The sequence below is a fragment of the Phyllopteryx taeniolatus genome, chromosome 22 (genome assembly GCF_024500385.1).
Source record: "Phyllopteryx taeniolatus isolate TA_2022b chromosome 22, UOR_Ptae_1.2, whole genome shotgun sequence".
NCBI classification, from domain to species: Eukaryota; Metazoa; Chordata; class Actinopteri; order Syngnathiformes; family Syngnathidae; genus Phyllopteryx; species Phyllopteryx taeniolatus.
Genome location: NC_084523.1, coordinates 2812572 through 2838044, shown reverse-complemented (window position 1 = coordinate 2838044; position 25473 = coordinate 2812572). Strand labels below are relative to the sequence as shown.

Here is a 25473-nt window from a genome sequence, read left to right as displayed (position 1 = left end):
ACATCATGATTTGCCGATGTGTTAAAGGCCGCAGTGTAGCTAGCGCCAACTACAGGTGAGGAGGACTTAATCGATATCAGATTATTTGGCTTAAGTATCTGTGGCTGGTATCAGCAGCCTTCTTGAGTACCTGATCCCTTGAAATACGGCTTTTATCGCCCTAATACCGATACCTTGTGGCGATACTGGTTTTACTGACACAATTGAAGGGATTTTGCTTAAACAGTTGTAAAATTGTCATCCTCTAGAACATGAGGCTTATAAAATAACCTCAGGGGATAGTACATTTTAGAAAGTTGTACCAGTCAAGCTTGTGAAAGGGTAAATATGACTGATTGCTTTAGGAGTACCTTTAGGTGGTAATAAGATCATTTTTGACATTTTCTATTTTAGGTTTATGCTGGATCAAAGCCAGTTCATGTGTATGCATTGTAGCTTGGCTTTATAAAGCCCTAAATGCTTGAATCCTACTGGCCAACCTTTGCCAGTCGGTATCTCTCCCACAACAACCCTTTTCTCCTCTGGCAGCCCCCAAGACCATATTTCTGCCGTCAGTTCACATCCAGAGCAGGAGGGAGCCAGCTGGCTTCCATCTCCGTCCCCAGTCAGAAAGCCATAGGGCTCTCCATCCATGGAAAACTGAAATTTGAAGCCAGAAGAATCACACTTGTGTCGCTGTGCCAAATAGCAAAGAGCCATTAAGCTCTTGATGCATGGTGGAGCAACGAAAGAGCATGAAATGTGGGGGGGGAAAGACTGCCATTTTCTGTTATATTAAGATAATTGAAGGTGAAATGTGAAAAAACACACCAGCCTGTAATGCAAAACAGTAATATACAGGACACAATACATTCCACTGTACCACATTAATGGTTATTTGATGGGCCTTTTCCATGTACAGTATGTTCTTGCGCTTTAGGTCAATGGTCATAACGGCTCTTTAGGTCCCCCCCCCCCCCCCCAACTGTCACGATGCTGCATACATTTCTCTATATTTATATGCTCAAAAAAAACACAGACATCAATATTCCATGCTTCCGACTTGTTCAACTTTATAATGTATTCACTTGAATAATCTCTTCCTCAGTGAGATAACCAGCCAATAAAATGTCGAGCCGCATGCCATTGGAGGCTGCTCCAGGAAGCCGGCTTTGAATGATGTCCTGTGTAGCTCCATGCAGATAAGATGGCAAACCGCAGCGATTCATCCCACCAGTCAAATGGGATCCGTTAGTTTGCTCATTTTATATTCCTGCAGCCACCGCTGACCGGAAACAGTGTAACCAAGCAACTCTAGTTTACACTCTCGCTTGTAGCTGGCGAGTCCAATTTTATGTCTGCTATGCCTGCAATGATGAGCCCGCCTTCAAAGTAAACCTTTTCTCCGTGTTACGCTGTGGATGATAATGTTTGAGAAGTCATTCCCGGCCAGGGCTCTTGACAGCATAAGGGGAAAACAAAATCAAAGCTGAATTCCAATATTTTGTAGCCTTATCCTCACCTACTGCATGCCTAGAGGAAACTATGCGCTGAAAAATATTCTTTAAAAGGACTCACACAAATCACAATTTAGTTCATGTGAATGGGGAAAATTAATTGCGCTTTTCAGAAAGTGAACTAGTACTAAGCCGCAGTCACTTTTGCTCTTAGAATGCTCAAACCCGAGCTGCTGGCAGCTCTGATAGTTCTGTGTTTGAGACGCAAGGGAGAGTGGGCAAAACATATGCAAGGTGAGGCTGAATGGGAATTTCAAAGCATTCTGTGTTGTTGTTGTGAATGATTTTGTGCGGGGCATGTGATGGCGAACAATTCAGCCCATTTCCAGCTTGAGTCGTCCCTTTTGAAAATGTATGGAGCGGCTAGTTGTATACAACAATCTGAACCGAGCCCTGCCACGAATAGCAAAGTCGGTTGAGACAGTTCTTGTATTTGTCTATATTCATTTTTCAAATGTTTAAATATACCAAAAACTTTAATCGCAAAGCAGTTTAATATCATTTCAAACTCATCTTACAACATAAAAAATAAATGCCTTCCCGATTTGATTTCTCTGTAACTTCTTCCGCGAACAACGCAGGCTAAATTTAGCTCCTCCCCGACATAGAAAGCTTGTTTCCCAGTCAAGATGTATCACTTCAATGTGCTATAGTTCTTTCACACCAATGTAGTAGGACACAACTCGGCCAAACAGGGAAACCTGTCATCGCTCTCATTAAATTGCTCAGGTGGATTAACTCACCTGCTGCCATGGCAGCGGCCTGCTGGTTAGATCTCCGGCCCCACAGCTGTCCTCACTGGCTTTGATGTGTGAAGGAGGGAGAGATGGACGGGATGGGGAGATGGAGTGTCAGGATGGAAGGGACCGCAGGGAAAGAGTGGCAAGTAAATCCAGATTGGAGGGCCCGGGCACGTGATTGACAGCACCTTTTTTTTTTTTTTTCTTTTGCGTTTGATCAGCCATGGGAAAAATGGGACGGGACAAGTGAACGCATGGCCATGTGTGCACCTGCGTGCATGCAGCTATGAGACCGTCCTCATGGAGACCACTCCACCAAGCAGTGAGTCAGGAGAGCTGAGGAAGTAGTGCATGCACGGTTCCCACTGGTGCTTGAAGCTTTTGTTTAGGTGATGAGTTTTTAGAATTTTTGACCGGATCTGAAGGAGCAAAGGCTATGCAAAACATGTAATTGCCACCTTGTGCTCATTCATCTGCCATAGGAGAATGACGGGTTCGAGGCAGCAAAATGCAAGCAGTCAAAGAAGCGCTCAGTTGCTTGTTTACTGCATTCGAATATATTGTGCAATATACTTTTAAATGTACCCAAGACAGCAATTGTCAGACACGTGTGCTTTTATTTCTTCATAGTCCCCATAAATATAGTTTCATTTAATATGACTGACATTCTCAAATCCCGGCCCATCGTGCCTGGAGAGGATACCAAACAAATGCAGCAGTAAAATACATATATAAAACTACATGGTCAAGACACTTGGGAAGTGTTTGACAAAGCATGATGAGAGATTAAGCATCCTGATTTGTATTCAACAACAAAACATATCAGTCGTCAGTAAAACAAAGGCAGCTGCTACGCCATTATACTCGTTATTAGACCCGCTTGTTTTGTTGTTTTGATATTGTTTTCATGCCGAATGAACTTCTAATGAGGACATTTACAAAGAAACCTGCGGAAACAAAGACGCTCATCTTGCCGCCTACACCGCTGCACAAACAGCTTTATTTTGTCACTGCAAATCACCCTGACAACACAAACCTTTTAGTCCGTCTTAGAAGAGCTTGCGACACATAATAGCGATGAGTGGGCAGCGGGTCTAAGTGGAAGTCTTGGTTTGTTCGAAGCGATGCCATGTACTGCACCAGCTCAAAAACATACTGCCTGTTCTTTGTATTTGTGTCAAGTGTCTTGTCCTGCACACTGCACCACAATGCAGTTTAATCAGTATGATATCATTTCCAAGCAGGTACAATGGCTTAGTGGTTTCTTTTTTTCCACACATATTTTGACATAGAACGCTGTTCTGTAATTTTGAAACGTTACGGATCTGTCGCATGAAAATAGTCCAGTCCCAAGATTTGCTGTCTATCTGTATGACATAAAAATCGAGATGAGTCATTGTGATCTTTTTTTTTTTTTTTCCATGCCCGTGGAAATGAAAAGTGAATTAGCCTTTGGAACGTATCAAATAGCCATAGGTTGACATTTAAGCCATCGTAATTGTAGTTCACTGAAATAAAAATAACCTTAGTTCCATCCATTTTGTGAGCCGCTTCTCCTCACAAGGATCGCGGGAGTGCCGGAGCCTATCCCTGCTATCATCGGGCAGGAGGCGGGGTGCACCCTGAACTGGTTGCCAGCCAATCGCAGGGCACATGTAAACAAACAACCATTCGCACTCACATTCACACCTACGGGCAATTTAGAGTGGCCAATTAACCTACCATGCATGTTTTTTGGGGGATGTGGGAGGAAACCAGAGTGCCCGGAGGCGGGGCCGGGGATTGAACCCCGGTCCACAGAACCGTGAGGCAGACGCTCTAACCAGTCGTCCACCGTGCCTCGAACCTTAGTTGTGAATTAAAATAATAAGTCACAGGTCACTACATGGCCACTCATTTATTTGATTAGTGTTTTTCTTACATATAACTGTAAAACATTGTTTTTGTATTTTATACTCTTCTAATACAACATGAAACACTTTGTAACTCCTCTCTACGAAAAGACCTGCATGAATATAATTGACTTATTCCAGTCATGCAGATGGCAGAAAAAAAGTGTGAACGATTTGTTACTCTCTGCTAAAATTTTAACAAATTTCACATAGAAAAAAAAAAAAAAGCTCCAAAAATCCAAACAAAAAGCAAAACACAACCGGAATTTATTTTTTAATGCCCTGAACGGAGCCTTTGTGATCCCAAACACACAATTGTATGCGTTTAAAATGTGCCACGTGCTGCTTTATGAGGTCTAAAGACAAATACTACAATAACAAAATAATCCCTTCACATATACTGTAATAATAATAATAATTAATTCATTCATGGAGCACTTGGAGTCAAAGTGGCGTACAGATGAGCAAAACAAAGTTCTATAAGTACAAATAAAGATAAGGAAAAGCGCCAACAAAGTGAAAACAATTTCAGAAATAAGGCAAAGTAAAAACACTTTTGTAAATTAAAACACACATACAAATATGGCACCACCTATCCTGTAAATAAAATGCAGCAGTAAACCCGTGGGTCTGTAGTTTTGCTTTTAAAATCTCAACTGAGCAGGCTTCCTTCAATTCCTGTGTACTGGTGCTAAAGCATTTAAAATCTTAACAGCAGCACCTTGAATTGAAGTGGAGCGAGGCCAATACTATTGTAATATGGTGATGTACTTTAGCAAAGATGCTCTGGTAAATTCTATACACATGGAAGGTAACTACAGTATACTGAAGAACGGTTCCCTTTTGACCTAATTCCAAACTTTTTGATCCCATAACATCATTTTCCCTCCTTAGGCAGAGATAATCTCGTAGCATTTCCCACTTCTAATGTACACCGAGTCTTTTTAAAGGATTTTGTCCAAGGTTACCGTGACCCGTCATTTCTCAAAGGCCCCGGCAATTTCCACTCACAATCGCTAGAGCGATGAAATTGTTGTGAGCGATGTGATGTCTCTAAATAAGCTTTGGCAGAACAGTTCTGACGCTCGGATCGTTTCGGGAGGGCCAGTGGGCAACAAATGACAGTTGACAAGGATGGAACGTGTGCCAGGGTGTGTGTCTGTCACAGCGTCCAAGCAAGTATCATGGTCTGGATTGCGTTATGTGCGTGTACAACCAAATCCAAAGTGATGGCAAATCCCGTTCTTCCGACCCACTTCTTAGAACACGCCAAAGTTGGACTCGTTTCACCCGTGTGTGTGTATGCTAATTGGATCATGTGTTTGTGTGACTTTCCGAGCATGTGTGTGTCCAATGTGTGAAAGCTCATCTTTTTAATGGCGGCCATCTTTTGTCTCAAGCTGACAAGCGTGACCGCTGTCCCACTGCCCCTCGATGTAGTTTCATGCTTGGTTGAAACGTATCATTATGCATCTGGACACCATGACGGTTTCACCCCCCAAAAATAGAACATTTTATAGTTGCACTGGAAAAACAAAGCCTATCACTACTTACCATATCATTATCAGAGGAGAAAACTTGAACTTGAAACTCGGGATTCACCGATACCATTAGCCTGTTGGCACCAGTGCTGATAATGTGTATCTGTACTCGTACTCGTAAAAACGCTCCGATACTACAACACCCGATACCACTTTACCAATCAGTCAGTTACTATATCCCTCTTTCCTTCCCTGGCATGCAGTGTGCAGTTTGGCAGCGAGTGAACAGTTCTTCAAAAAGACTCGATACGAAATACAAATACAAAATAACGATTTAACCTGAAAAAGAAGCTATATTACCGCAGCTTTGCCACAGCCTTCTTCTTTGTCTTTTTATTTGTGATGTTGAAGAAGTTTTGTTTTTAAATATTAGATTGTGTTAATAAAGTGTGATGATTGAGTGAAATTGATTCGATGTTCAGTAAAAAATTTTTTTTGTAATTTTCAACAATGTTAGCTTATATGTATAAGAAGTATTATTTGTGAGTGAAATGTATGCCATGTTCAATAAAGGTTTGTTTTTGAACAATATTTTAATAAAATAAATCTGAGTAACATAAAAATTGCAAGACTTAATGGCATTATCAAGTATCGGTAGTCGATATCAGCAAGTACTTAAATGTAAGTGCTTGTACTCGTCGTACTCGAGCTGAAGAAAACGTGGTATTGGTGCATTTCTACTTGAAACATGAAAACAAAGATAAATAATAATCCTACTCGGGCTTAGCAATTAATCAAATGTATCGATAAATTTGACAATCTGTCGGGACATTTTTTGTTTTAGTGGCTTCCGTGGTTGAATGCACATCGCTGCTTATGTACATTGCTGAAACTAACAACATGGCTGTGAACAGACAGACGGTTTTATTTTAAGGCCATATTTCCCAGCCGTAAATTTGATAATTAATGAACAACTTTCCTATTATTCCAATGCTACAGTCGCTCGAATAAAGCGTCTAACCTTTCTACCATTGCTGTGGCAATTCTTGTTTGCCTGTTTTAGCTGTCAATCATTTTTTTTGTTGACCAGCTTGGACACCTTTTGGACCTTATAGAGCCTGTTTATTTTACTTTTCGTTGTGTGGAGTGCTTGTACCAACTTTGTCACATTGTAAAATGATCAAATCCAAATATTCCGGTTACCTTATTAGCTAGAAATGAGTAGCATAACTGCAAAGTACGACCATTAATAAACATACTGTATGTCATTGGCTTCCGTGAAATGTGATCCCTAAACAGTCTTTGACAAAATCAGATCATTGCTCATGCATAACTGCCTACAAATAAAAACATTCATTTTGAGAATTAAAACATTTCATGAACCCATGTAAACACTGTTATTGGTGCTTTACCGAAAGAGTCACGCTCGGAATGAATCGTTCTTGAAGTCGCACAAATGAAAAGGCAAAATAAAAAAGCAACCTGAAAAGCAAAGCAGCCCTTTATTAACACAGCAGGCTCGTAAATGATGTGTTGCTATCGCTGACCGATTGCTCATTTCCATTCCCGGTGACTTTATGAGGCTTGATGGGTGAACATGTAAAATGCATGAACGTATAGCACACTACAGTGTTGTCTTGATTGGCTAATTAAACACCCCGTGAATTCTACCGTTAGTTTATGCTCAACTTAATGAGCGCCACGTCGTTAGCTTAAGGTACATTCTAACATCCCATCATTAGCACAGAATAGTCGGATTTATTATGCCTTGGATATCATATTTATATGATAAATTGAGATGATTTGTGCAGCATCTTTGAGCGGATTAACCATTAGACTATTAACAGTTATCAACTGTTAGAGCTTTGTGTGTACAATACATTGTACAATTGTTTGAAAGCGCTTCCTATGCTTTTCCTGCAGGCACCAAGCAAAGTGAGGTGACGGTGATTCCCCTTCTCAAGGTAAGACATTTTCACTCCAATGTATATAAGAAGTGTTGTTGAAGTTTGTAGATGTTAATTGCATTTGCCGTTGTTGACGATACTGTAAGTTTAGTGAAAAATGTGTGCAGTTGCTTCATGTTGTAAGGATTTGAGGCTGTCTGTTTTTGATGAACTGCAAAAAAACAGATAACATGATTTGCTGCACTCTAGGGTGTTTTTATGCTTTCTTTTGTTTTTACCCATTTTTTACAAAATCCCCCTCGTGAGTGTTGCGCCTGAATCTTGTCTGATTGTTTAGACAGTTTGTAGCCCTGCCGTTTTGTTTATCTTGCCATGGCAGAATATGAGTGTTGTGAGAAATCATCAGGTGTGCTATTCAATTTCACTTAATAAGTAAAAAAAATTAGGGATACACCGATACAGATACCAGTATCCATGTCTGTGCCGATACTGCACGTCCCCACTGTACTCAAACTTCACTAGCCTGACATATACCTTTCCAAATTGAGACACCACGTAACTAAAAATTGTTAAAGGCTTGAAGTATTTTTAAGACTGTTCGAAAAAAAAAACATGCAATTGGATTTTAGAATGTCTTGTCAGTTATGACCAGTTGTTACTTTAAAACGTGTTAGACGAGGGAAGTTAAGCCATGTTTCATGAAGTTTTTTTTGTGTTTTTGAACAATAACAAAAACCATTTTCATTGCAATTGCAAGACCTAAGTACTTGTCCTCATACTCTGTCTGAAAAAGGGAGTATCGGTCCAAATTTGCGAGTACATCGAGACGAGATCATTACGTCAGTGATATTTTTGTTTGGTGTGCCGTGAGATTTTTCCAATGTCGAATAGATATGCCTTGGCTCGAAAAAGGCTGGGAAACCACTGCCCTTCAGCCTATTAGATGAAGCTTGTTTTTCGTCTGGCCTGTCCTGTCCTATTTTCCCTCTAAAACTGAAAAACGACAATGCTATATTGCTATGTTTTTTTGTTTTGTTTTTTTCTTCAATTGGCACGGAATATTAAATTAAATTAGTTTAACTGTTGTCTTATTCAAGTTGGCAAATGAATCCAAATGCTTCTTAAAAGATGTTGCTTGACTTTCTTTGTGTGTTTGCTTTTTTTTACATTTTATTTATTTTTTTTGCCTGTCTATTTATTATTTGCGAGACAGCGTTGTGTCAACGTGCTTGCCAACCCATTTAATGAAACCTCACACTGACACATGACCCCTCCGTGGTCACACGCTCAAAGTGTACACACACAATGTACACATACAAACACAGTCCCCTGCATCCAAATATGCCTTTCAGATGCTGATAAACAAGATACGGGCGGGCAGGCTTTGACCCGCTCTGTGTTAATCCACTCAACACGGCACTGCATACACACACCAACAAGTGCACAGACACACACACACACTATTGTTTATTCAGGCCACATTCAGCCAATCTGATGCAGCACAAGAGCAGACGAAGAAGGGAAAGAGCCTTTAAGACAATCAGGGCTATGCTCCTTCCACTGCTTCTCTCAGCCAGTGTGCATGTGCGTGTATTTATGAGTGGGAGAGAATATTTCAAATCAATGACAATGAAAACCTTTATTTTGATATTCTCTGGCTAAAGTACCTCTGTCATTAAGAGAATGGCAATGTCCTAATGATATCATTTGCAATCGTGTTCTATTTGTGCATATTTGTTCAGTTTGCCTTGTGTAAATTACACAACAGCATAGAAATAGCCAGATGTGATGGTAATCACAAGTCGCCATCATGACCGACTTTGTTGTTTTTGGCTGGTCGTTACTACCCAGATTACTTTGCAATGTATGCCAGGCTGTTAATAGTTGACACAAGTAGTGTGCAGTTGTTTTATTCGTGCAATTAGTATTGATGGTGTAGATTTTGTAGCAAAATTAGCAGCCTTGGCGTGAAGTCTCATTTGGTATGACTGTGTCAATGGAGATACTACTTCTGACAGTGCTATATAATAATGTATAATGCACTGGTGCTGTAGCAGTACATGCCTTCCATGCAGACGGCGTGGGTTCGATTCATGGCCACTCTTGCCCGGATTAAAAAAAAATGGGTGGGTTGCATCAGGAAGGGCATCGATGCAATATAGGAACTCCCCCAATGGGACAAGCAGAAAGCCGCAACAAACAGTTTAGGATTGGTTTGTTTTCCTTATCATAAACTTTCTGGCTTTTATGCCTCTACAATCTCTGTTGCATGTTTCTCCCGAAATAGCTCTACATATGTGCTCGTAATGTGTACTCAGTGATTCATGTGGCGAGACAAATTCCTACACTTATACAGTATCTTTTAGAAATGTCATGCATGGCAAGGCTCTTAGGTGCTCTGATGACAACACACTTACCGTAAGAGTTCCAATTAAGGGAGACTTTGCGCAAAATGTCATGGAACATGTACAGCATGTACATAGAACACTACTTAGTCTACTACTGCTTTCCACTTAGTCTAATTTGTACAAGGACATATGTCATTATTTGTCCAAAGTGATATTAGTGTGGGAACCACTTTGTGGGATGATTCGAGAATAAAGGCAAATATCATCAATGGCAAACCGTCTGTAAGTTAAAAAGAAAAAGACTCATTTCAAAGTGGTTTTCAATGAAGAGTACATATTTTTTATCAAAACCTTTTAAATACGGATCGCATTGAGAGCTCTTAAGGCTCTCTTATCTAATGTTGCGTCCAGTTCTATAGCGGAATGAAAAGGAGACCTTGGACATACAGTATATATCACTTGCTTTGTGGGTTTACAAAACATGCGAGTGTTGCGCTGGTAGTACATGACTTTAACCTCTACTCCTTAATATTTATAGGGAGTAAATAAACCTACAATAAAGTCATCTGGCTCCCGGCGCGGTGCCAACCTCCACCAAGGCCTTTACAGCACAGCTTTAATGGATTCTCAGCTAATGCTACATGCCTCGAGCATGTTTATTGACTGTCGGACCATTTTTAGCTCTTTCTTCTGCTGCCAAGAGCAAGTGAATGTCTCATTGGCTAACTTTTGGTTGACTTTACGAACATCGCCTCCGTTCATAATTGGCAGGCGGAAAGATCTCCAAGTAGAAAGTTTGCATTTTGAACTCACAAAACTTCAGCTGAGGCGCAGGTTTGTTCATCTGAGCCTGTATTATCATTGTGCTCTTTTCTATCTGCATGTGTCAATTTGTGTGTGCATCCACTGCTTTTGCATCTGTATGTATGAGTCCCGAGACTTGCGGGCCATTTTATTATCTAAATGGGCCCAGGCGGCGCTGGGCTGGAACCAATCACACAGACCCTTTGTGATAGGAATCCTACAGGGTGGGCAGGACCAACAACAACAAAAAGTCCCTCACTATTCCTCCTCAAATGTGTCTCTTCTTTACTTTGCTCATGCGCATGAATCTGCCACATATGACCATTTTCAATAACGGCGCTCATCAAATTGTCACAAAGAAGTGTGCCTTCTGCAAATGCATTGTAGTGGAAAACGGTCATGTCAGAAAGCCTTTTTACCTTGACTTTGCAATGTTTACATTTCTATGCTTTTACAAGAGCAACAACCTGGAAAAAAAAAATCAAACCAAAGTGTGTCTTGCTTAAACTAAAAGAACATCTGTTGCCTTTCTATTATTTTGGGATTATTCATACTAAACTAAAGTGATGCTTGCAGCTCTGAAAAGCTCCTTTGAGATACAATGGAGATTAAAGTGCATTTAGTTTTATTAATAGTTCAACAACAAATGGATTTGCAATCTTCCAGAAGCCTGTCGGGGGTTAGCCGTATTTTGACAAAATCACATTTTCTTAATTTAATGATTTTTTTTTTTTTTGTGTGGTTATAGATGCATGTATTAAATGCTGTTTTTACCTCGCCCATTATTCCACATGGCAACTTGAGCTGCCTTCTGTGGAGGAGAGTCAATTTTACTCGTGCACACAGATTAAGGATGAATATGGAAGAGAACAGTTCTCCTGCTAAATGTTTCATGCCGCATGAATTTAGAGTGTGTGCATCCCCGGGGAAAGACGAACTTAGGCAGCAAAAGGACCGGCTGTAGTGTGTGTGTGTGTGTGTGTGTGTGTTTGTGTGTGTGTGTGTGTGTGTGTGTGTGTGAGTGTGGGTGGGGGGTGGTCGGGGTTTAAATTCCTGGAAAGCCACTGGACAGAAATGTGGACAATTTCATTTTACTTGAAGGAAACTCGAGGCAAGATGTACAAATAGCAGCACAAGTAATCCTCATACAAACACAAACGCATGCTATTAGTGGAAGTCCACTCATGCATATCAGTAAAGCTGATGATCTGAAAGTGTAATCCATCTTGAACAGCGGCTTTGCCGGTGTCATCAAACCCATTTCAAAGCATTTGGTTTTTTTGCATTTATTCTGGGCATCAAAATCCATTTAGCCGTGTTTTGAAGCTCCCTAATTCAAATCAATAACAAATAAATCTCCCAAAAACTCCCCAGGGGCTATTTCAGTGAGGAGATGGCGAGGAAGCAGCGGGAATTTCATTAAATTAAGCAACAACCACAGCACAGATTTAAACCTGAGTCACAAATTAGAGCATCCATTGCAATGTTGTTATTACTAGGACGGTTCTGCTGGAAGGGATTCACGTGGCTATCAACAATACTGATATATAGATGGAATTTGGCACAGTTGCCAGATAACATCAATGTTTACACAAACCTACCCCAAATCGACCGTTGGTGCAGTGCAGAGCTGATGTAATATTTTCGCAACACCTTCAGCCGTGACACAAATACCGAGCTGAGCCAAAAACAGTGTCCATGTCGATCAAGACGAGGCAAGAAAACGCACACACACAAAAAAAATCTGCGACAGTATCTTCTATTCTCGTCATGTTGGTGTCTCGTTGTTGGCTTTGTTCTAGCCTGTGCCGTATTTCTATGTAGCTGCCAAAGCTGTCATAAAATCATAACAGCAATGCCAATGGGGGCATCCAGACCAATTGGCCCTGCTGGGCAGTCTATCAAGGCCACACAGACGCATCCAAAATGGCCCTGAATAGAGCTAAGACGTTCGAAATTCCTTGGTTTGGGATTTATTGATTTTTTTTATTTTGTTTTTATTTTTTCGCAAAGTTCTCATCAAACAGCAATGAGCATATCATAGCGGCAAAGGGTATCTCGGTAATGTCATGTTTGGCCATTCACTTCACACCGTCCTCCGCCAAGCTGCTTTCACCAACAGCGGGCACATGGAAAAAGGCTAAATTTGAACTAAATGAGGAGTGAGAGAAAGGGACGACCGGGCTTTTTTGGAACGTACAGCCCCTTTGAATCCAGTCAGGGAAATGAGGGCTGGCTGTAATGAATTCATTAAGGAAGTTGCCAGCAGCTTGTGTGCTGGTTCAAATTGTCCTTCTTTCAGTCAATTCCAATGTGTTGCTTTTCTCAGGGGAAAGAAAGAGTCGGTAATACAGACAGGTGGTGCGCACTGGACCGTGTAGAAAAAAGAGAGGCACACAATGGCATGCATTACCAAAAATTTGACTGCATGATTGAATTAAAGCGGGACAAATTGTTGTCAGGGATGCAAACTTTGTGAAGCTGAAAGGCAAAATCGTCATTAAAAACGGCTAACAAAGCTCGTGTGGGATTCTTTTCCAAAGCCTCGTTAAAGAGCAACACTTGTTTGTAATTTAATGAGATGATAACCATGTTTCCTCATTGGAGGTTGCCATGGCGAGAGGCCCTTGCATAAGAAAGTGTGGCTTTCATTCCATTTCAACAAAACCAACATTTTCCCATTAAATGTGTAAAATGACATTCCATGGAGATTACCTTGTAATAGGGGCCGAAAGAAAGTTTGTCCATGTCGATTAATAAAAGACATCATTAACATGATAAATTGTCAACTGGCTGTGCGCGCTTTCGCCTCCAAACACAAGCTCACTCACTCACTCACTTTCCACGTCATCCTCGGTTGCACTGATGGGGCCAGTGCAACTCGTTCATCTAATCGCATTCAGACACTTGCTCGGCCAATCACATTCTGATACCTTCGTGGACTCGCAGACAGTCAAAACTTGGAAAACTGTAACACCAATTCATGTAACTCTCAACTGTAGGGTTGCTACAGTATATAACAGTCGTGTATAATTTGAAACAATAATAATAATAATAATTAGATGAGTGTTCATAGCACTGGTCTCGTATTTTGCAAAATATTTCCATACGATTGAGGGCACTGCTGTTGGTTTTCTGTGCTGACCAACCATCTGTCGATTTCAGCGAGCCCCATCCATTGTTAATGGCAAAACACGTGATTGGCGATGAATCAACTTCAAGCTGTAATTGCCCCCTACCTTGTAACACAGTATATGGGCTACGCCCCAATTTTCATGGTTGTAAAACCCTTCCTAGTGGCACTGTGCTATTTGCGATTACATTTATAGCCTCTGGTATTTTGCATACTTTTTACTGTAAATCCCAATATCTTGGTTCTGTTAACCATCGCTTGAGCAATATTATATAATGTTAGCGTGATTATCGCCACACTTTGTACTGTCAAAGGTTGCATATACGTTGAGTAAAACATTTACACACCTTCTGACTGGATTATTATGAACCGTTTCATAACAACACCTTAGGTCAGGGCCAATGCACTCTGTGGGCAGAGTGAGAACATTTTAACGGAAGACAGATTCCGGAAGAGACTAGCTCATTCTGGCGAGACTCTTGTTGCATGATCTCCAGCACACTGTAAATCTCTTGAGTATGAATTGATAATCTCCTTCGTACAAAATGTAACTCATTCTCAGCCTGATCATTGACTACTTACATGATCTTATCAACAAAAGAACCGGAAAAAGCTACAGTTGTAATACGCTTTTGGTCAAAGAAACAAGTCATACATGGCGCAAATCACAATTCCATGCTTGAGATCATAGCCTGACTGCCCACAAACATGCACACACACACACACACACACACACACACACACACGCAGTGTTTCAGGGGCTTGAACTATGCCTTCCTCTGTAGTTTGATTTGGCACATGCGACGAGGCACTTTGCAAAGGGCAGGCATAACAATATAGTGACATTTCATTTCATTCATTCCCGTCCGTCTGTGGCTGGCGCACAACTACCCCGGACTCCCTGTGTAAACCAATAGTGATCCTAGGCAGGCAGCAGAGGAGCGGCTGACAGAGTGGCTGTCTGGTAGACTCGCCGACTGTGCCCGGTGGCGGATTAATGTGGTTACTATTGAATCCCCGGGTTAGGAATCGATCGCGCCATCCATAGCATGAATGCGTAAGGAGGTGGGGTGCCTGAGATGCTCTTGTCTCTGTGTGGATGCACTGCTTCTTCCTTTTGTGCGGCGTTATCTACCCAATAGCAGTCTTTGTGAACTGTATCTTAACCCTTGTTAATTGCATCTGTGGGCTTATGTGTGCTGTGGTTGCAATGCTGATTCCTTGATGTGTTTCAGGCTCTGTTGAATCCACGTTAATTTTATTTTCCTCGGTGATTTGTGCACGTGTTTGGACCACATGCTTCTCAATGAGCTCCAGATTAAATTGGACCACAACACATGAGCGTGACAAAACTTGTTCTGACTTCCAATGATTTCCTGTGCAGTGCCAGGCCCAAACTGCCACCTCACCAGATATCACCTCTACTCTTGAAAAGAGAAGTGTCTCCTTCCTTCCCACCTGCTTTCATATTGTGGCCAACAGTGGGCATCTTTGAGTAACTATGGAGCCATGGTGATGGACTGGCCAATTTCTCTTGTGACTCTGTTTGCCTTTAGTCTCCCATAGTCTCGCAGTATTTATTTGTTTGCGAGGTCTCATCTTCCTCCTGGGTACAAATTGTGGATGCACTTTTGTGTGAGAGCTTGCAGTGCTGTTCTACACCCCTGCAAACTAACATGTCAATCAAAAGTGAGCATTATTATCTTTGAAAATAAAGAGTCCATGTATCCCTTACTATCGAGTCATCCATTTCCCTGAATCTCTCTATCCCAGGGTCTCTCTGATTTATTTCAATAAAGCCAACGACGACCACTCATCCCACTTAGCAGCAACCACTCACCATCCTTTTCATTCATCCAATTAGCCATACCTGGAGAGAACAGCCAGAACACAGCCTCCTGTATCTGATGCAAGCATCAAGCTGTGTTGGTTTTTTATCCACCGCCGCTGCCGTCTCTTACTTTCTTTGACACGTTTGTCATCTCGCGTGGAAGCTGGTTAGTAAATCTCCCGGGGCAATGCCCTGAGCCTCCATTTACACCTGCTGTTGGATCCTTCCTGATGAAAGCAATACTTAATACTCCCTCAAGAAGACTTGTCAAGGAAATTAAACACTTTGCAGCACTCAACCTTTTGCTGTAAATTTTATTGTGTAAGTGCTTACTGTGATTCCCTCACACTTGGGAAAGAAGAGCCGCCGTCACCGATGCACTTTATAGTTGTTTATTGAACACCAGGAACACAGTAAAAAAAAAAAAAAACTTAATGAGTCCACTCACACAGGAGCTGCTGGCGGCTACAGCTTACATCCAGACACTCACACTCAGACTCGCCAGCATCATATGCCACCCCACCAGGCCCCGCCTCTTAAAAGCACTTACAACACTGTTTTTGTTTTGTCTAAATAATTTTAAGTGTTTAAAAAGTATGTTTTAATGAGTTTAAATGACCTAACAAGTTTCAAAACAAGCCTACTCAAATGTATCCAAGTGCACTATATTCATTTGTTATAGTCAAAAAAAATTTTTATAAATAATCCAGATTTTCAATGTAGGCGACAATTACGCCACACGGCCAAACAAACCATCCCACCGCTGTGCCAAATGCATCAAAATTCAAGGCACAATTTGAGAAAACAAGATTAACAGTCGTGTTGATGTTAGCGGCTCAGCTGAGGCTTTAGATAATTGTATTTGCGCGAAAAGCAACATCCTTGCAGTGAGTGTACCACATGCTGCTGTTAGGTTATAAGAATGTTTAGCATCCTTGCGGCTGGTTAACATGCAAGAGAGATGTTTTAGAGGCTAAATAGGCATATCTGTTTTCATTAAATATTTATCAGAAAACTGTTAAATTCACAGTGTATGCTCAAACTAGTTTACTGGAGTATTACTGCAGCTACACAGGCATATCTGCTACTTTGAAAAGGAGCTGTTGTTTTCTTTATCAGCGCCTGAATGAAAACTATGCCTCCAACAAGTTGATATGTGTCCTTGTGCTCCACAATGTGAATGCTAAATACAGAACAAAAGAGCAGACTTCACTGGGGGGGAAGAAATGCATAAAATGCCTCAACAAAGAGCAATCATCATATAAAAGCAACAGAAGAGTTTTCTATAATGATAGATTACACTTTGTTCGCTGTTTCGTAAATATTATGGCCTGGTTGCCATGGTTCCACTAATAACTACAAACTGAAATGAGTTCCACTAAAAACTACAAATGAGCAGCACCCTCATGTTTTGCTGGATATCTACGACCCAGGGCAGTGGAACCATAAACATGCTTTCTTCTTGTCGTCAATACGGGAAATACTGTGAGATTGATTAATAATTTAGACATTCATTCTTTCATTGCTTATCGCAATTCTGGCTCCATAACTGTACGAGCTGGTTAATTATATGAATGATTAACTGGCTAAATTTACAAATGGATAACACCGTTACAATAGTACATCTATATTTTATTCTAGGCTAGAGAAAGATGGATTTTTGTCGCTTTTTTTTTTTTTTAAGAAAGATATTGCTGCACTAAAATGCCATCCATTTATACTGTAAATGAGGTCTTTGTACATCATTTGCAAATGTCACTCAGTCAAAAGTTAAATAATTCAATTGGTTTGGTTTAATTCTTAGATAGTTTTTTTGTATATTTTGGAAAAATTGTTGAACTTGCAAGAAGATATCATCAGCGCAAACCATATTTTGCTAAGATGCTAACGTAGCCCCTCTTGACCCAGAGTGGACATACTACAGAGTGGACCTTGCTCTTTCTACCGCCCTACAATATTTTGAACGCAAGGACAGATTCCCACTCAGAATAGATAGAACAGAACGTAATAAGCATTATTTAGTCGCACAATGGAGACTTCATTTTAGGGCAACAATGTTGACAGTAGTAGAAGATGTGAATGGAAAACTGTACAGGAATAAAAAGATACTATACAAAAGTGAGTGTGAATATAAGGAAGAACAGAGAACAGAAATGAACACCATGAATACTATCAGATTTGGCGTGACAATACATGAATAAAAAATATATTGGATAAGCAATACTATTTTTTTTGCGTGCTGTACTGTATATGCCTATGTGAATGTGGAAAAAAAGGCAAATATTATATGTGATGACTATGCATGGCTCAACAACACTCTGCTGTACTGTATATTCTAGTAGCAGTTGGGAATGTTGCAAATTAGGCCGGACACTTTCTTGACCGTGTAATAAACAGAATAGAAAAGCCTCTGCATCAGAATCATCTTAATTGGGCAAGTACAATATCTTAAAACACGCAAGGAATTTGTCTTTGGTAGTTGGAGTCACTCTTGTACTATAACAAAGGCCACTAGTACACTGTATAACAAATATACTGTATGTGTCAGACATAGACACAAATGTAGATATAATACAGAGAGTCATTAACATTTCAGTACTAAAATTTCACAAATGAACATTTCCAAGGACGACCACAGGTATGCCTTTCTGTGACTCTTCCAGTCTCCAACTGTTGACCAGTTGTTAGGTGACGTTTTGGTCTCATGATGTCAAAATATGGACGGCGTGATAGAGAGGACTGTTTATATACCAATTCTAATTGGACTTGGACTTTTATTTGGTAGATTCATGTATCAAAGTTCATGTTATGGAAGTTCATGGCAAGGGGAAAGAAGCTGTTGGAATGCCTGCTGTTTTTAGTGTGGTGCATCGTTTTATAGTGCCTAACAGGAGGAAGAAACTGTGATTTGCGGTGTGGAGTAAGTCCTAGAATTTCCCTGCATTTTTCTTAGTGCTTGGAACTCTTAAATTCCAATAGTGTAGAACAAAGCCTTAAATAAAGCCTGAATATCACACATGGAGAAAACCAGAAGAAACAAATATGCAAACTTTCATCCCGGACATATTGAATGTGAGCAACTCCGGGGGGACGCTTCTTTAAGGACACTAATGTAGAGGAAGACAGATGGTTTGGAAGAGGAGTGAAGGAGGCCATCTGTGTCCAAGCAGCGGAAGCATCAGTCATCAGAAGAGTGGTGTGCAACATTACTTATCAGTCATTTATGACGACGCCCCAACATGTCGTCCCGGACACTTGAACGCTTATTCACACCCCGCCTCGTGACTCTAATGACTCCTACTTGACAGCCAGGTGGACAAACGACCCGTGGTGGACAAACGACCCGTGCCTGACCGCGATGACTCTCAAGGGGTGAGCGACGCTACAGAGGTTAAACGCCACGGACCTTCCCACCATTCAGTCAGAGGAGTAAAAAGAAGAAGAGGAGGAGGTGGCATGAAACAGCTGGAGCGCATGAGTCCATTTCAAAGTGGGTCATCAACTGTACCTTTTAAAATAACAGCTTCAAAATCACGTTGCACAATATTGCCGTGGCATGGTTTGTGTGACACATTTCACCAATCAGACATTTACCAGGAGCAGTAAGAGCAGAAAGTCAAATGTTATTTTTCATACATGCCACAGGCCACGAAAAAAAAAAAGAAAAAGAAAAACAGACAGAGGGCCGCAAATGGCTGCAGGGCTGTAGTTTGGACACCGCTGAGTTAAAGTATGCCTGTGTGTATAATCTTAGGTCGTACAATGGCAATGCAGAGGAAAGCAGGGGTCTTATCAGACAGCTCCCCGCATTAAATTGGCCAATTTAAAAGTACATCTTTATGTGAATCAGCGATAATGCACTGCATAAATTCTAATTCGCAGTCATAAGGTCAGCACCTTATAGTTGTGAGACGATTGCGAATGGAGCACGGACACGTTGTGAATGTCCAATAATGTAGATGTCACAAAGCAATTACAGCCTCTGTAAAATCTCTCATATTACAAAGACTACTGTTAATTGTCGTTAATCATGCCATTAATAAGACAACTCATTTACCATCTTTTTTTCTGAAATCTTGGCATGCATTTGTTTTTTCCACATCTTTCTTGCCATTTTTCCAGGCACTCATTGAGTTCTTCTATTACTGTCTATTGTCAGCAATTGTGTATTGGCAGCAACAGGACACAGCAACCATGTTGTTTTGAGCTCATCACAGGTATAATTGATCTAATTGCTTGTGCTGCCATTCTAGTCACTTTGCCCCAAGCGTTTTAGGACATGTACAAAAAAGAACAACAGGACACTGGCTTGGCTAAACTAAAAAGGGTTGTAATTAGTACTATTAATTGTTTCTACCGTGCTGTGCCAAACGCAGTAGTTCTTTTCCACTCAATTCTTTGTAGAGTCAGTTCTCTCTGTGGCTTTGTTTGCAGGTTGGCATTTGTCATCGAAATGTGCCTGCAAAGAATGTTGGCCAGCTTTGAGCCTGGCCAGTAAAAGCAATTTGGGGGTGTACGATGGGACAGAGCAAGAAAAGATACTGTTAAATGTTGGAGTAGATTAGCCGCCTCTTCACATTATTCAAGTAATCAGGCTCGCTGGCATTTCTCACCCACTGGATCAAAATATATTGTCATTTAATCTGCACTCCACTGTATGGCCTGGATTGTTTGGCCATGCTTTTTATGCTTGGCTGTCAACCAATTAAAATACAATACAGTACAACATGGTGAAGGTTTTAATTTGATTGGAACTTGGAATGCCAAATGTATCGTTTCAAAAATGCACCTGGGAAAGATGATAGAGAGTGTCACATCCATTAGGGGCCAATCAACAGTAAACAAGTCATTGCAGGTGCTTGACAAGTAGCCAGTTTCTCTAGTTGAAGCCGTCACTGGTTTTCTTTGCTCTTTTTGCCAATCAAGTTTTCATCAAACTCCAATGGCAGCATCAACTCTGTCTACAATTTGTATTCCTAGAAATATGAACCGTGGCTGTAGACTGTATCCTGCATCCAGCTAACCAGTGAGGCTTCGGCTTGATACTGCAGTATATACTTTAATACTGTATAAAGTATGGCCACGGCCGATGGGCTCATATTAGCCCTTTTCTTATTGGCAAAATCGGCAGATTCTAACATGAGACAAAGATAATGACATGCAAACAAACATTCAGTAAAAAGCTGAAAAACATCAGCCGATCTTTTTGTTCGATTTAGTGATTATTTTTGTCTTTGTAGTAAAGTTAAACAAATTCTAAAGGACAAAGTATTGTAAAACAGGCTTCTATCCCCTTGTTCTGAGCATTAAGGGACCCCAAAAATTCTTTTATTTATTGCATTTTTTTTTATTTTTATTAATCAGACGATTTTTATCGTAATTTTATTCTTCCAAATATCGGAATCGGCATCAACCTCAACAAAATCAAATCGATCAGGCCATAGTATAAAGATTTCCTGTTGAACTTTTCAACTCAAGCGCAGTCGTGGCTCGGACACGCGTGTAGCTCACCTTCGACAAGAGTATAATTCAGACCCATGAAACGCACACATACTGGACGTGAAAATAGCCAGAATCTTGCGGCCTCGTAAGGAGGCAATATGGGGCAGTCGCCTCTCTAGCAGAAACAAAACATTACAAGGTGCTTTGTTTCGTCAACAGAAAAGCAAACATATTGGCGAAACAGATTTGGTTAGCAGACGTCTCTCGAGCTCCGCAGCACATTGGATACTTACTTGCTGTAAATAAAGTTCTCTTATCAGCGGAATGTTTCTTCACCATCACCATATGATCATCGTCTACGCCGGGAAGCAAGACCTGATACACCACAAAAAAAAAATACAAAAATAAATGACATTGCAATGCCAAAGTAATGCTTCCATTATACCTGTGATATCACATCCCTTGCGCTCTCCCTACCTTCATTTTGTACCTGTCTGAGATTATTACAGTTGTTAGTAACACAGAGGCATATCCTGTATTTTTGCATCTCTTTCTGGGATTCATGGTTTTTTGCCCTGTAGTGGCAAATCCATGTTTTGAATTCTAGTCTGCGATTTGCTGTTTTTTTGGTTTTGTTTTCTACCTGAGGATACTGACTCATTTCCTGCATTCCTATTCAACGATGGATAAAGAAGGTGTTGGTGCGCTGTCCAATGGACAGGTGGGGGAACTGTAGAAAGGCTTGGATACAAAAGATGAATACACAAGTTGAGCCCTCCCCGCTGCTGTATGGAAATCTTTGTTTTGTTCATGTCTAAACCACATTTTCAGGCCATTCATGTTTTCTTTTCCAACATGGAGTCACATTTCAGAGAAACAATGCCCACCGGTTAAGGAGCTGCTTCCTGTTCGACAAATGCTCTTTTTATGGGCTTCAGACTGTGCCTGGCAGATTTAAAGCAACAGGGAAAACACACACACTGTGGCTTTGATTAGCGCACCGCTCACTGCTCATCTTCTGTTTCCAGACACTGTTGGCACATCTCCCCAAAAGTTCACATGGACGCATTGGGGATTTTCACACAAATATATTAATTACCATGCAAATGGGTTGGGGAGTCAATGACTTAAAGCATTCGCTATACTTCATTTCAGACCCCGCAAAGGCAATTAATGGGGCCTTGTTCACAAGAAAGAGAATTGCCTGCAGATAATTGTCAAAGAAAAAGACCCCCCCCCCCCCCCCCAGCGAAACATGGTATTGAGAACGTACGGTAGCCATCGCATCATTGCAATGCACACCCCATAATAGGATAATAAAACCTCTTACATCAGGCATGAATGGAGCAATAGCAGCAACAAAGCAACACAAAATCATTTCCGACGTGATTTGTGAGCGCTCCCCCATTCATTTACAGTACGTACAATCCATGCAAATAGGCTACCTGCGGTGCTCAGCTGCAACGGATGCCGTGTAAAGTTGCACTTGCTAGTATTGACAGTGTAGACAAGCACGATGAATTAAACATGCTCAGTGTAAAAAATCACTCCACTGTCAAATATGCAAGTCAAATCTTAAGCAGGGAGCAAAAGGAAAGAAACAGAAAGAAGGCACTGTGTTCAAATCTGACGTAACCTGTCGCTATGGTGACTATCTAACATTGAATGTAATTTAATATCTGGCATTGTAGGATGTGAGAGGCAGGTGACAGTCAGTCACTGGGTATTAAAGTGAGGAAATACAAAAGGAACACTGGATAGTGGATAAAAAATACCAACAGGTATACTACTTACCTTGAATTAGAGGTCAATTAAAATTATTGTGGTATTCTCTAATGCTGGAAAGACAAATGAATTGAAAAGTACGGCCTGAAAATAATATTGTTCCCCGTACGTTCTCTATCCCTTCCACACAGGTGGCAACACAGCTTTGGCTTTGTCATATTTTATTGAGTTACTCCTCTTTAAATAATAAAATAATGCAGGCTTGCTTTATTTATTTGGCCTGTGGCAGCGTGCCAAGCCACGGAGGCAAATACAAGCGAAGGCACCTGTTATCCATTTGTAAACGACAGCCTCGAAGATCAGCGGGGGGAAACAGGTGGGCCACTCTGTTCCCACACGGTTGTTTACCTGGGATCAACATTTAGCCCTGCTGCTGGAAGAAATATTGTCCTTTGCCTCTGCAGCCATTATTCCAGTCGCTCAGCATTCATTTCAGAAGAATGAACTAATTTGCTCACCACCAGTGAAGGATTAAGATGGCATCATTTTTAATGTCTGCAATATGAAATTGTAGTCTTAGATGGAATGCCGCCCTGTGCGGCTGCACTTCGCACATGCCAAAATCTACCACTGGATAGAGGAAGATAATCTTTCAGGAACTCCTTACCAACATGTGTTAAGACTCCTGACTTAAATCCGAGATGCTGCTGTTTTAGTTAGCTACTGTGTTTAATTACGCTCAGTAGTTAACTATTTAATGTACCTACACGCGACTGCCAAAAGTATTCACTCACCCGTCTTGACTCACATATGATTTTAAGTGATATCCCATTCTAAATCCATATGGCTACCCTTTGGAACTGTAACAGCTTTAACTTTCAACAAAGTTTAGGAGTGAGTTGATGGGAATTTTTGCCCATTCTTCCAGGAGCATACTTGTGAGGTTACAATGGGATGTCACTTAAATTCATATCTGAGTCACGGCAGGTGAGCGAATACTTTTGGCAGTATGGTGTATGTGAGACAGCGCAAGTAGTGTCTAAAAACCGAGACTGTCATGTATGGATGACAAACTGGGGACAGCTGCTATTTTAAGGAAATCGGGTATTTTAAAACAAATAACGACAATGAGTTTAGAGATGACACCATTTGTTATCCACAGAATCTCAGAAACGCTAATGTCATCAACTCTGTACTGTCCCCATTTAGCAAATGTATTCTTGTATAGCTACTTCATACAATAATTGTTTTAAATAATATTAGTAATTTGGTATGCCTGCTTTGTGGTTGTGGTTTTCATTGTCGAGACTACTGAAACAGACAATTTTCCTTGTGGAAGAATAAAGTATCTCATCTCTTTTTTTTTCGAAGCGCTGAGCTATATATTAGGCCTCACGTGTCCTTCCTTGGTCCTCTGCGTGGTAAAGCTCTCGTCTGGTGGCTATTCCAAAAGCTCCCGTCTGTTTTTCTTAATCCAGTGGCAGTCAGACTGAGCAGCCATTGGTGCCACTGTGACTTTGTTCGCTTAAATCACTGAGAGTCGGCTATGTTCAAAGCGCTCCTCGGTGGACTGGCAAAGCAGAAGATGGGGACGAAGAAGAGGAAGAAGAAGACGGCCACGCTTGTGTCTGGCCGGATCAAAGCCGAGCGGCGGCGGGAAAGGTCAGGTCAGAGATGCTTGGCGGGCGGGGAAGCTCAATGCTGCAATGAGAGCATGCGAAGCTCCACACCAGCTTTGCTATTTGTAGCACAATAGGCTCTTTATAGATGATATGCCATTTTACATGTCCCCCTACAAACGGCTTCTATTCTTGTCTTCTTGCTTTTCTCATGTGTGGGCCTCTCTACTCCCACACTCTCAGAAACATTGTCTTGCTTCATTAATGACGACATTAATTGGATATAGACACTCTTCGGCTTTTTACCTGTCTCTCCCTCTAATTAGATACCAGCATTGATCTCATGGGCAGTTTGACAAAGACATGACATATGAAGTGGAGCATGATTCGCCAGCAGTTTATAGTCCCACTGGCGCACCAATGGTCAAGGAAGACAGGTTAACAGGGTTAGGAATTTGTGAAAATAGTTCTTCGCTGGAGAAAATGATAGCACTCCTGAGAGCAGGCCCCATTCGGTGTCCTGAACTGCTTCGACGATGGCAACGATGGCACATCATATTTCATTGCAGACTATCTCTAAGGAACGCATTTATCTGCCGTCTCAAAACGTCTCGTGAATGTTTCACCAGAAATCCTCCGCATCTCCATTTTAAGGTGCAGTTTCAGCTGCGCGGATATATTTGTCAAATCTATTTGAACTTCAGCACAGGCCAGATCGTTATTGCAACGCACCAGCACACACACCGAGTCAACAGAGCTGGTAGCACCGTGTTGATTCATGTTGTTAGAGAATAATGTGATGTTCTCTCGTCAGTATTTTTCATGCAACATGGAGCTTTTTGAAAGGATTTGCGGTTGATGAAGTCGATGTGTTTGTGCTCCTCATGCATTTTGCACTTCATTTTGTTTGACAATTTTGTGTAGAAGCAAAGGGAAGGTTCACTCCCAGCTTTTTAAATTGATTTCATCTCCAAGTTTTAGTCACTAATAGATAAAAACGTGCCTTTCGATTATGTTGGGAATAAACCAAGATTCAGAGTGGAGTGATTAAAACT

At 41.1% G+C, this 25473-nt stretch overlaps 1 protein-coding gene across 1 annotated transcript in view; it reads left to right on the top strand.

Annotated features, from left to right (window-relative positions):
- tbc1d22a (TBC1 domain family, member 22a) overlaps positions 1 to 7573 on the top strand; it is a 124880-nt gene extending 117307 nt beyond the window's left edge. Inside the window, exon 15 of the mRNA XM_061761511.1 lies at positions 7533 to 7573. Within this exon, the coding sequence (XP_061617495.1) occupies positions 7533 to 7553 (21 nt within the window). The 3' untranslated portion in view covers positions 7554 to 7573. The remainder of the gene's footprint in view (positions 1 to 7532) is intronic.
- Positions 7574 to 25473: the final 17900 nt, after the last annotated feature.